This window comes from Eleginops maclovinus, chromosome 13 (assembly GCF_036324505.1).
Source record: "Eleginops maclovinus isolate JMC-PN-2008 ecotype Puerto Natales chromosome 13, JC_Emac_rtc_rv5, whole genome shotgun sequence".
Taxonomy (NCBI): domain Eukaryota; kingdom Metazoa; phylum Chordata; class Actinopteri; order Perciformes; family Eleginopidae; genus Eleginops; species Eleginops maclovinus.
Window position 1 is genome coordinate 9,583,761 of NC_086361.1, and position 13,614 is coordinate 9,597,374.

Sequence of the window (13,614 nt, forward strand, 5' to 3'; positions counted from 1 at the left end):
TAACACAATTTCTTGGCCCAAAGCTAGCCGGCCTTAAGCCAATATTTTTTTGCGTTCTAAACAATCAATCAGTCATCAAAATTGACTTATCACTTTACACGGATGTGACAAGAACACAATGAAGAGGAAGTTCACAAACTGTACTGCAAATCTTCACGGAGAAGAACAGAACACCCAGACCCTGATAGACTGGCAACTATTACTGGCACCATTTCTTTTATATTCACTGTAAACCCACAACATGAACCCAACCTGACCCCACAGACCATGAGCCGGGGACAGATTGCATATTTATTTTCAGAATTTCCTCACAAGCTCACAAACCAAATTTGGACCATCACAACTTTTCCTTTACTGAAAAATCTCAGAACACAAAAGTCATACTTTTATGTCAATATGGTGTCTGCATTTGATCCCAAAAATGATAAAATCCTGGGAAATTGATTCAATCTCCAAGCTTTTATAAAGACCTTGTCCTGTGTGTTATTACATTTGGCTCTTGTTAGATTTCCAACACTCTTTCTGGTGAAAATTGCTAATACTCACACATAACGCCATGACAACCGTCATAACTTTGAACCAAATCTCCCACGTTATCAGTGACACGCTAATACCCTACTGTTACTGCACGGCACCATTTAGATTGTCTTTTTTTTGCCTGCCGTGTTACTTGGTTTGTACTTCTGTGACCTTTGAGTGGCCATTGCCTCTACATTCCTTGAGAAGATCAGTCGAAAAATATGTATTTTTAAATCATCACTGTTTTCACATATGTCTGTCATAAGTGAACACGGCAAGGTCAACCGACAGACAGAGGATATTACAGGGAAGGTGATCTCCTTTGAAGCAGCTGGACTGCATTAGCTTCGCTGTATGACTAGATTTTATGATTTTTATTTAGAATGGAAAGAATTCAAAAATGAAGGTCGGACTCTCCTGGCAAATCAAATGTCTCATCTCAAAATAATACATCACGCACTGAATACTGAAAATGGTTGGGTCTAGTTTAAGCACTGAGGATTCTGGCTAAGGATGCCACTTGCTAATAGGAACACTTTTATACTGGCCTTATAAATTGTAACTAATGGCTTTGTGAGTGGTGAATGCATTGTTAAAAGTCAGTAAAAAGCTACTCATAAGAAACAAGTGAGTTCTAATATTTCTTTTATTGCAGACTTTTAAATAAATAGTTCTACAAACGCTAAAATAAAACTACTACAACTAAGCTTTATACCTTTCTTTTTGAGAGAGGAAGATTGAAATGTGTTTTATAATGGTCCATTCAATACAGAACAAATACCAGCATGGGAGCATAGCCTTGAACAGAAAAACAAGCGGGAACACTAACCAGCTACCTCCACCCTTTCAAGGTCACTCATTAATAGTTTTTGTTTAAAATGAAAAGTGATGGTTTTTGAATTGGTAATGTGGCAAAATATTTGCCTCTGTGTATTAACTTCCTGGAGTCTCTGCTGGTTGCCTGGAAACTGCTCAAAGACAAGAAATTGTTCGATATTTGCCAACACGTCAATCTAACCCTTAAAGCATTAATTAATATATTGCCAAAATCATCAACATAATCCTCTTGGCATGTCTCCATCTGTTCTGTTTGCAAAAGGCAGTTATAAAGGTTTGTTAAATTGATTAAAATGACATTTGTCATAACCATATTTCATCCAGATCCTCTGCAACACTTCTCCAGAGACCAAGTGCCGAAAGGTCAAACAGTCAAATCATTTTTTCACAAACTGCAAATCGGAAGTACTTTTATTACAGATCTATTTGACGTTTTATAAAATGATTTATGTAACTTTATCACGTCCTCTTCTAAGGCGCCTTATTGGCAATTGTTCAAATGTTATGGTTACGCCATCAATCCATCCCTAAACAGTGTGAGACTAGATCAAAAGTGCAGGTGATTATCGAGCCTAACATGCTTTGGCAAAGCCAGTGGTCAGGACTCCTAATTTATCACTTCTTACGGACTGGATTAGATGTAACCTTATTTAACACTCTGAGCCTAAAATCTTTTCACCTTCCGCATGCTGTCCGGCTGATCAAAACACGCGTGAAGGGTGAGCGCTGGGAGGAGGGGAGAGGCGTTGTCAGAGCAGTGATCTGTAGATTAACAGGTGAGAGCAGGGAAGGGACTGTGAGAAGGCATATGTGCATCCCACAATGGCGTGCCAGACAATTGTGTTGCAACACTACAGACAAAGCTGTGCTGTCTAAAAAAGTTTGTCTTTATGTAGAAGCAGGGACATGTAGATAAATTATGCATACCATTATGCATACTGGAGCACTGAAAAATGGTAGGAGGCTTGCACTCAACTGTAGGAATGGAAAGTACCGTATTAAAAAAAGTGCAAGTAGGAGGTGGACAAGAAGAGTTACAGGGTTGTGGAGAGAAACATGCTAATGGGCGAGTTGAAAAACAATAAATATTGGAAGCTGTGCTGTGCATCTACTACAGCAATTAGATTTGCAGTTGTTTTCAATGCAGGGATTAGAGTTAAGACATCCTTAATGTAGTTAAGCCTGGGTGTGTCAAGCAGGCTTTTTGTCATGTCGCATTTTCCAATTTAGTTCCAGTGGGACAAACACTGTCTGGAGTCTGTTCAAAATAAAAAAGCCGTTGAGACCTTTATTGACTCATTAGGTCGTGTGACTTGTAAACTTTTGTCCCTCTAGATGCCAACAGACTTTTCTTTATTTTAAATAGATGAACAAGACTGACGAGTAACTGAAAAGAAGAATCTAGGCAGTGGGAGGCCCTCAAATATGACTGTAGCTTTCGAACAGTAAGAAGGTTGAGAGAACACTGAAGGAATGGAGATTTGACCACAACCATATAATAAGAATGATGAGTGGGTTGCCACTGGTTTTGTTTTTTTACTAAGAATATTGTGTTTCTCAAGACTAAGGAATGAAGCTGTTGCAGTCTGAGAAGCTGCAGGGAGGACTCACAGAGATTGTAAGAACCCTCTGCCAACTCTGTTCACTCCTTTATTTGCCTACAGAAGAAGAATGTTTCGTCCAAAGTAATCATTCCCAGTTGAAGTGAAGATAACATTTATTTTGTGACCTTGAAAATACAACTTTGGGATTGTAAATCAAGTCTCTGTCGTTGTTGCGGTTAAAACAATAATGGAAAACTTGGAATTTCAGATAAAGGCAAACCCAAAATTCCTTGGCCCGAGTATCTTTCTTCAACCAGAATTCCTAGAAGTCAGCAACACCAAAGCAACATAAAACTGTGGTCTGGATCTTGATGTAAAACTGATACAAATGTGCTCTGAAATGACAGCTTCAAATGGCTGAGAGGAACCGATAATAGCGTGATATTCATCAGAGGGTTTATCACGATGAGCGCCCCCTCCACAATGCATGCTTTGGTTTGACCCATTGCTGATATAACGTTTTTGATAAGAGCAACTTTAAAGAAGAACTAAATCAATCAGCTACACAGGCTGGTGAGAAATCAGGTTGATTTCATGCCCTCGGTTCAACCTCTGAAGAACTGTTGGAGCACTCTGTGACTTTATGAATATGTTTGATACGTTGGAGCAGTGGAAATGAGATTTACTGATGTGTAGAAATACAGCGGAAAGATACGAGGAGAGGAGGAAAAAGAGCGAAGTGTAAAATGGACAGAGAAGGCCGCCTCTTTTTTTCTAAGTATTCTAAACAGAGACAGCAGAGACAGGCCTCTCAAACCACACACATACACACACACACACACACACACACACACACACACACACACACACACACACACACACACCACAGCATCTTCAGAGGTACAATTGCACAGGCCCTAATTACCGTGGGCTGCAGTTTTCTTACTTGGTTTGCCAAAATTTCAAGTCGCACACACACTCGTACAGCTATTACAGAGACAGACACACACACAAACACACACAAACTAAAACAAACCGTGCATGTGCGGAAGCAGAGTACACACCAATGGGGGGGGGGGGCTTTTTTTTATGTCTGCCAGCTGATAACAATGAGCTGTTTTCCTTTCCAACCCAAATTAAAATCTGAATTACTAAACAAATTTTGGACGGCAAAAAAGTCTGCAAATTTCCTGTTGGAATAACATATGCATGAGAGCATTTCAAAAGCAATTCCTTCAAACTTTTACTTATCCAATATATTATTAAAGCAGGTCTCTGTTGCAGTTGTTTTTTCTCTGATTAGTATGCTGCCTTCATCCTGAACTGTTACCCAGGTTTGCTTTCTCTTTCAGCAACCTTGAGTTCCTTCAAGGAGGGTCATGAATAATGACCCATCGGTTTCCTGCACCGGCCCTAATACACCGAGGCCGAGGCCATTTCAGATAAACAGAGAGGAAAAGCGTTTGGCCATTACACGTCCTCCCTGTCACTTCAAACCCTCCCTCCCATCCTGTCCATCTCTATGAACAAACACTCTCGGTTCGTGGTGGAAAGGAACCTGAGAACTGAGAACGTTTTCTTTGGTATCTTTGTATCTCCTAAGTATCCCTCTCTTTTTTCCACCCCCTTTCTGTTTTTCACACTCTTGCTCATTTACATTCACTGTACAATGTACGTTTCTCTTCCCTTTCTTAGAGAATTCTCTAAAGTGAGGGAAACTAGGCCATTAGGCTGCAGCACAGCTTCTCCTTTGCTTCAAGTATCCCCTCTCTCCCGACTCTTTCTTTCCCTGCTCTGTCTTTCTCTCCCACTTTGTCACCCTCCTTCCTGCCCCTGTTTCGTTCGCGCTCTTTCCTAAAGTTGCCTGCGGTATCCTTCGCTCTTTTCCTCCATTTTTTGTAATCTTTATCACATGACATTCGCCTTTTCTTCCTTTCTGTCTTGCTGCTCTTATTGCCTTTGGTACCACTGTGTCTTACCTCCAACTTGGCTCTTTGCTACTTTGTTTTGTTTTACTCCCCTATCATACATAATCCATGCACACGCACACACACACACACACACACACACACACACACACACACACACACACACACACACACACACACACACACACACACACACACACACACACACACACACACACACACACACACACACACACACACACACACACACACACACACACACACACACACACACACAGAAATTACACACCAAATTCAATAGACCCGAGAAAAGTATTTCCAGGCACCTTCTGTTCCTATTCAGATTTCTTTTTCCCTTTGGCGTATTTTAATGGGATTTTTCGCGTGCCCTTTACCAATCATTCCATGTTTTAAAAGAGTAAAATTAAGTTAATAGAAATGGCGCGGGGACAAAAGTATTTAAACTTAATCTGTAAAAAAGAAATACATTCTGATGATAACCATAGAGGTATTATCATTGTTTCATAGATCAGAGTATTCGTACTGCAGCAGTCACAATGCTTTACACTGTGGCAGTCATGTGGTCTGAACCTGCAACCGTCAGTCTAAATGGGTGAATGTCTGTCTTCCTGCCAACAGATAGTAACACAAGTTGCAGAATATTTTCTTTTCGTGAACAGGCGTCTTTGTTAAAGATGATTCAGGATCATCCAGAGACCCCACTGAGAAAGATATTTGATCTTTTTCCCCCAAAGAAATACGGACAAGGAAGCCTGCTGATAGCATGGTGTGATACAGCAACCGGGATGCTGTTTCTTAGTTATTTATTTATTTTCTTCAATGCTGTGACAAGGTCCCATTCTCATGCGTTGTTTTGAAATACAGGCAGAAATGCGAGGTATAAAATACATCAAAACCTCTGCAAATAAACCCATCACTTTCTGCATGTGTGTATCTGGCTAGATACAACCAAAGGGAAGAAAATGTGTTTTTGGATCAATGTCTGTCATCCCAAGAACAAGGACAGAACACCAGTTTCTGAAGGCGTATCTGACACTGCACAGGTAAAATCAGGAATTGGCTGTTTTCAGCATAAAGCAGGAGTGCGCTTGCTCATTTTTGATTGGACAGAGGATGCTGGATGATGTTGTTTTGAGTTGCAGTATAAGTTACTTTAATGCATCCTCATTAAAAACTATTTTGATGATTGGTGAATTAGTATTTTATTAGTTAAACAGCTTATTTTTATTTACTTTATACTTTATTTTATTGTACCACCGCCTCCAGGACACCCTTCCCACGCTGTGCAGCTCCTTCAGTGACAGGCTGCTGCACCCGTGGTGTCTCACAGAGAGATAGGTCCTTCCTTCCTGCAGTGGTCAGACTCTATAACCATCATGGCCCCCGGTAGACCCCCACACATATAACAACACAAACTATAAAACCCCTTGTTGTAATAAACCAATTATGTGCAATACATATACAAGTGGGTTCTAATATTTCTTTTATTGCATAGGTCTGTTTTTGTATATTTGTATTTTTGTGTATTTTGTGAAATTGTGTACTTCTTGTATATATTTTGTATCTTGGGTGTAATATTAAGCTGTCTTTGGCTCTTTTTGCTGTAACTAATGAAAATGTCCCCTCTGTGGGACGAATAAAAATATTCTGATTCTGATTCTGACATTAAACTCACGAAAGTTATTATTATTATTGTCCAACTTGGAGAAATCACCCTACACACAATTCATTTATTATGGGTGAGGGAGTGTTAAGGGTTTTACTTGGGGAGAAAAATGATGTCACGACGGTCTATTGATTTGTCCGTCTTCCTCCACCTTGCTCCTGCTGCCCCTCCCCCCCTCCCCCCTCCCCCTCCTCCTTCTCCTCCTCCTCCTCCTCCTCTTCCTCCTCCTCGTGCCCTTTGTCCGTTTGTTGTCGGCTTGTCGGGGTCCCTCCGGGCTAATCTGCTGGTGTACCAGATGCATGCGCTCATTAACCTCATGCCACCTTCTAAGAGCCTCACAGACCGTGCCACAGTCTAAAACACAGAAACAATCTCATGCATATATAGCCGGGACGGTCACACCCAGATAGACACAGGGCGGTATTATTATTAGCATACTTCAGGTGCAAGGTTTTTGGCAGAAAGACAAGAGGAATGAGGGAAAGAAAAGGATAGAAAGATGGAAGAACAGACACAGGGGGGATATACCAGCAGACAGATGGAGAGGTGAGGCTGTGTCTCCTCTGAAGTCCCCTTGTTCTCCCCACAAAGGAAGGTTCAAAGGATGCAAAAAGAGTCCCTCACCTTCCCTCCCCACAATGCTGCTTCACACCTCTATCTCCAAGGCTATAGGCCTCCTATTTCCAGAGAAAGAAATGTCATACACTAGGGGAGCGAGGGGAAAAAAAACATCCAGCTTTTTGTGTTTTTCTTACAAACGGCAGCTGTCTCTCACGTTGCCTCCCCCATTCACACCCTTACACCCTCAGAGCCGTTGCTGTAGCCATACCTACCGAGAAATAACACATGGGACCTCCCCCGCTATCCTCCCCAACCCCAAACACCCCTTGCCCACCCGGGTATGTGAGTAGCGGGCTGTTTGGAATAAATGAGCTCATTCATACAGTGTTGAGCAGCTCCATCCCATAGCTGCCCGGCCCAATGTAAACAAGCCTGAGGTGGCCAGTCATCCGCCACAGGAGCAAGGAGTGTGTCTGGATCAGAACCATCATCTAACTGCTGCTCCCGGGGAAAATGATATTTGAAAAGTCCTATTGTATAGATACTCGCTTTGAGCATTCATTCAAATGAAAACAACTTCCAACTCCTGCTGCTTTAGATTTAAATGTGGTTAGGCCGTTGGGTCAGTCCAACAGAGGAAAGGCGATTCAATGATGCAGGTGGTTCAGAACGAGTGCTCTGCTAAATATTGTACAGGAATTTATCAAAAACGAACTGCTCTACCATCATTAAACACATTTCTATTTATTTAACTTAACATTTCTAGCTTTTATTTCACTTAGAAGTATTCCATGAGTCCTGACAAGTAACTTTGCTTAGTAGGACTGAAATATCTATTCAATTAATGAATTAATGGACTGACAAAATGAATCTTGAACTATAATCCAATTATCATTTGAATCACTTTGGACATAAAATGTTGTGGTTACGGCCTTAGCTTGACAAAGACTGGACAAGTAAAAATAGCAAATTAATTGTTAGTAAAAGAAAATCAGAGCCCAAGTTAATTTGAAACCTTTAAGACAATAGTAATTATAATATGTCTTTTTAAAGTTATTGTGGCGTTAGCGACCGGGCAAACCAGCTTGCTAACCTACAACGGATGGGTGGATGGATGGGCGATAGGTAGGAAGCTAGATTGACAGACAGAAATTATGACATGCGATTTAAACCTTTATTTAGTAGGTAGTATTCAATATATAAATTGAGTATGTCGTAAGTAGGTAGAATGTTAGTGTGCAGTACGTTAGTATTGGAACCCAGCCAATCTCTCTTTCCCTGATATGCATCTTGTCCTCTGTGAGGATGTTCTGCACCATGACTATCCTTGGTAACGGTGTCTGAATGGACAGACACTGACTCCATAATGAGGAGCTCTGTCAGCACTTCAGCTTCAGAGAGTTTTATTGCAAAGTGTAAGTTAAGCAAGTACAGAGGGGCTGCTCTGTAAAAACTATACTATAGATGATAACTTTGCCTGAAAATTTTACTTCCTCTCACATCCCTTTTCTCACTACCTCGACCCCTTTAACAATCTCTTAACATTTGCAATTAGATAAAAGATTAAAGAGATATTGTACTACTTATATTAATCCTCTGAGAATTGAAAAGACAATTGTACAATCAAATGGTTTGAGTGTTTCGAGGTCATGCGTCCATTTCAATCTGTTTTTTAAATCACTGTCTGAGCTCGAATAAGCCAGCAGCAGAAAAGTGCTGGGAGGATGAGACATGTTTACCAAGCTGCTGCTGCGACATGTAATAGGCAGATGGGTGTGTTTCATAAAGCTTTTCATTATTAACTCAACAATGGCGCTCACATACTTGAAAACCACTCAGTAAAAAAGCCTGTAAAGCACATAGGGCTGAAGCGGAAATATATATGTGCCTTTATACAAAATGTTTTCAAACGGCAGCTAAGGTCATAAGGCTTAAACGAGTTGCTTTAAATAATAAATCATCGCTCTAAGTTTTGCAGATGTTGCTGGAGAATTTTCCAGTTCTTTTTTATCCACTTCAACCCCCGTCTAATCAGTAAGCTAATTTAAAACCAAAGTTGAAATGGCAAGGCTATCTCCCCACGCAATAACAACAGCGAGAAAACCTGGAGAAACAAGGGGCTGAGTTAAAGAAAGAATAATTATTCACACTTAACAGCCAGCAGCGGTTATTCTCTGAGGTAATCACAGATTTCACAAAGCCATTCTTTGTGGTGACCTTTGCTTTGGCTCTTTACGCAATGTAATTTCAGTTGTTATAAATTAGCTGTGGCTGTTAATCTATGTGTCGTATAGAAGTACACACCCAAATTCAAAATGTGTGAGTGTGTTGTTTATTCATCTATCATCCGGTAAAATGTTTAACACTTAGAATAATGGAGCAGCTCAAGGTCAGTTACTACAAGCTGAGCAATTATTATGTACATTTAATACAATTATTGCTGTATATAGTGACCTGAATGTTAATGTCCAGAGACTTGAGTCTTTCTCCAAAACCTTAGATCTTCACAAACATCATAAACTTAAAGAGTCAAACTTTTGCCGTCATGAAAATGACCCCTGGGACAAAAGACCAGTGGTATACACAGTAATAAAAGACCAATAAAACAGCATAAAAAGTTCAAATTCAAAGTCAAAAGGAAAAACACCACTGTGAATTTCCTATAAAAGAATAACACTTTTCCCATACCTCCCTGTGTAGTACAGAGCCTCACTCATGCCTTCCTTCTCATTTAATCCTCAGTACTGCCCACCCTGCTGGACGTGTAGCCCCATGTCTTACCTTTCATATTCCAGGTTGTCATGGTCACAACGGGCATCCTTATGCTTCTCCCAGTCCTTCCCATGGCGGCACGTCGTCAACGACACAATGTCCTTTCCGTTGTGGATGTGATGAAGAGCGTTTCTGGTGTCTGAACCGATGCCCGTCAGATAACGCTTCCCCTTGAACATCAGCAGGTACTTCCTTCGTGGCGGTGTGGCGTTCCTCACCAGCCAGCCTCGCTCTCCACCTTTCTGCGGGTGTTCCTTTGAGAACAGCGGGATGGACACATCGAAGCCTGGCCTGAAATGTTCCGTGTTGAGGCTGGCTTTGGCTAAGATGGCCTGGCCGATGTTGAAGCCCAGGTCCTCTGTGTAGTTAGGCCACGTGCCTGAGTACAGGTTGAAGATAAGGTGGTTCCTACCGTCATTCCAGAGCGGGTAACCCCGGATACGTTCGTCCACATTGGGCACAAACTGTCCTGATAGCTGGTCCCTATCTAAGGTGTCTATCCCGAGCACGAACAGGCATGCTTCTCTGGGGTCTGATGTGAAATACCGGGACTCACCTATGGATGTCAGGATCTTCCTGTAGCTTTCTGACACATGATCATTTTTCTCTGTCGGATATATATACACCCTGAACCCTTCTCTTCCTCTACGCCGACACCGCGAGAAGTCAAAACAGGTCTCCATACGGCAACGACTGTCCTTATAAATGGCCGACCACGACTGGCGGCGCTGGCGGGGCGACTCAGCCGTCCCGGGGTCCATCTGGAGCTCATCCAGGTGGGCATAGCTGGGCAGGAAGGCCCTGTCAGTCCAGTTGGGCCAAGGGCGCACCACTTCACCCCGCTGGCGTGTCAGCAGCCGGAGCACACGTAGCTGGACTCCTCCACCGCAGTAAAAGAGGACCAGCCAGCAGCACGCACACAAGCCCAGCAGAACATACTTCTTACGGGCCTGCATGGGGGCCTGTCACTGTCTCTTTATTCCGCTCTGTCTCTCTCTCGTCCTCTGATTTTCTCTGCCCCTCAGCTCTGTAGCCTCACAGGGGCGGGGGGGGGACTGACTTGTGATTTTTTTAACAAGGAGGGTCTAACGAAGGACAATGTGTTAACAAGGACATTACTGCCTCTGAGGGTGGCCCAGTCCACTTTGCCATTTAGGATGACGCAATCCGAGTAACTGACTCCCCTCTCTCAGTCTCTTCCTGCCTCCCCCATTTACTCTCCACTGTCCTCTCAGATTTGTGAATTAGCCTGTGTCTGTTGTGGCATGCGCTGCTGCTCCTGTGTGCACTTCCTCCGCTGCCCAGCCGGGTTGAGAGTCATGAAGGGTGATTTCTGCACTCTCTCGGGCCAAGCTTGCTGCCTCATGGTGCCTGGCGCTTTCTGCAGGGCCCCTCCTTGGGAGAAGTAAACAAAAACAATACAGATCAGTACAGTTGCTGCCCCTCAACAAACACGGAGACGTACATCATAAAACTGCTGTTTCGAGAGATACCATAACTTATTTGATAGAAACTTTCTGAAGCAATGGAGACGCAACTCAGAGAGACATGGGAGAGCTGGATGGCAAACACTGAAGGTTTATTATGAAGTTAACGGCCAGAGAATTGACAAGACATTTGAGATGACACATCGGTTGCCTGACCATTTCTGAACATCTCTTCTGCAGTCCCAGGGTTTACCTAGTTCAGAGTGTATTATCAACATTCCTCATTAGCGAGACTAAACAAGTATGGATCCTAAATATAGCTAAAGCTGTCGGCCATGGCAAAAGAATGTACGCCAGGGAACCTATGTTTCCGGATAAGAAGGGCTTCTAGACATCCCTGAACCATAAACTATCTCATGTCAGCTTGTGCTCAGTCAGAAACTGGCATCAACAAAGCGGCCAAGCTGCCCCTCTTTAAGGGAGATTACAGCAACCCCAAGGCCGGATAGACCTATGCCCTGGGAAATAAGACAAAGGAATGGGGAAATGATGAAGTGTTTCAAAGGTTAAATACCTAAGCAAAGTATTCCCTAACAACTTACACCTTGTCCAATGGGTATTAGATTTAATTTGTTTTTCATTTCGGGCTGCATTGCCCAATACATGTAATCGAATAGCAACAAATCAGAACATTTGGGTAATGTTCAACATGCAGCAGAGAATGAAAAACTGTTAAAATCCCACATCTCGAGCTCATAAAGAGAAAAAGTATTACTCAGATTAATTTCTTCCAACTTTTCCCTATCTCCGTCTCTCTCTGGCCTCCACATTCCAGTAAAAAGATGTATACGTATGTAGACAGAACTAGATATTATTATGCTCTTCAAGCTCCAGTTCAACCAAGACAGATACAGTTGAGGTGAAGTGAAGGAGAAAATAAGAGAGTGTTCAGCATCTAAAATGGAGATGTTGGAAAAGTGAAAACAGAGCAACTTTATGGCTATAAAACGTCCGTTCACCTTGGAGAGTAAAGGCTTTCTGTGTTATATCTCCAAAACTTGTAACGGTTTTTCAGCCTCGTATTTTCTGCCAAACATCCCCCCTATAACTCCCCAACATGTACAGTATACCGTAGTGTGTGTAGGGGGAGATCGTCTCACAGTGAAGGGCAATGTTTGTGCTGCCAGCTGCCAAACAAAGGCAGCTTTCAGGTCTCACCTGGCCGCTCTCGCTCTCTACCTCTCATTCACATTCCCCGTGTCTGCCTCTTCTCCAGCCAAGCAGAAGTGATGCCTGCCTTCTCTGCTTGCAATAAAACAAACAGCACACCAGCAATGTGTGTAAACAATGCACATTCGGATTTTCCCGCCTGATAGGGTTACAGGAAATGAGGATTAACGTGTGAATTGAACGGCTTGTACTCATGATTGTAAGGTTTATACTTTGGTTTGTATAGTGAAAACCTCAGCTTCAGAGAAATTAAGACAAACAGCATGAACACTACTACTACTATAACTGGTTTCAAACAGAATCCCTTAAACTTAAAAGGTTACTGATTTATCAGTAAAAGAAGAGCTTTTGGCTGTAACTTTTTGAAAGTCAGACAAATGGATCACCATAAAAAAAAAATACTCAGACTGTTATTATCTTCTTTTATCAACTCATCATTCTAGGGCGGAATTCACAAATAAATAATTTGATTTTGTGGCCGCTAAGCGTTTCCAGAACTGCTTCATTCTCTAACATCCCTTACTGCAATTCGAAAAAATCTTTTGCTATTTGAATGAATTAAAATAACGTAAAATGCATTAGGCACAAAAGCAGCCCATCTCTAATGAGCCTGATTGCAAAACTCAAAGATATTATTGCTCCTAGTTGAAGTTACTTTTTTGTTGTCTCTCTCTTTATGCTTTGGGAAGTGAGTCTCCTAACAAGAACTCTATCTCAGGCTTGCTCTGACCCTCATAACCAACATAAAGGCCTCAAGCGTATTTATTTTTTGCCACATGCAGTCACATGCAAAACAAAAAGGGGACTCAGCTGCAGAACCTTATGGCTGTGTTTCATTAGCTTCATTTTAACAATAGGAACTCAAGACAGGTCATATTGCTGTTGCAATGATGTGCAATTCCTGATAATGACCGCGGCTGCCATGCATTCATTGTGCATTCATCCCTCAATGTTCTCACACTCTGATATGTTGTTGTTCTCTTCGCTAACGCAAAACGGAGAAAAACTAGCAAGCTGTGCTAAACAGATAATCCTGTCAACAAAACAACTGAGAATTCAAGTGTGGAAGGACTCTCGATTTGATCCCATTGATAGGAAAAAAATCATGG

General features: G+C 42.0%; 1 protein-coding gene across 3 annotated transcripts in view; it reads right to left on the bottom strand.

The window, feature by feature from the left end:
• The window catches only part of LOC134874992 (exostosin-1c), an 84,597-nt gene that overhangs the window by 59,088 nt on the left and 11,895 nt on the right, over positions 1-13,614 (bottom strand). For all 3 annotated transcript variants that reach the window (XM_063899324.1, XM_063899322.1, XM_063899323.1), the window contains exon 2: positions 9,858-11,243. In XM_063899324.1, coding sequence (XP_063755394.1) covers positions 9,858-10,804 — 947 coding nt within the window. In that variant the 5' untranslated portion in view covers positions 10,805-11,243. The remainder of the gene's footprint in view (positions 1-9,857; positions 11,244-13,614) is intronic.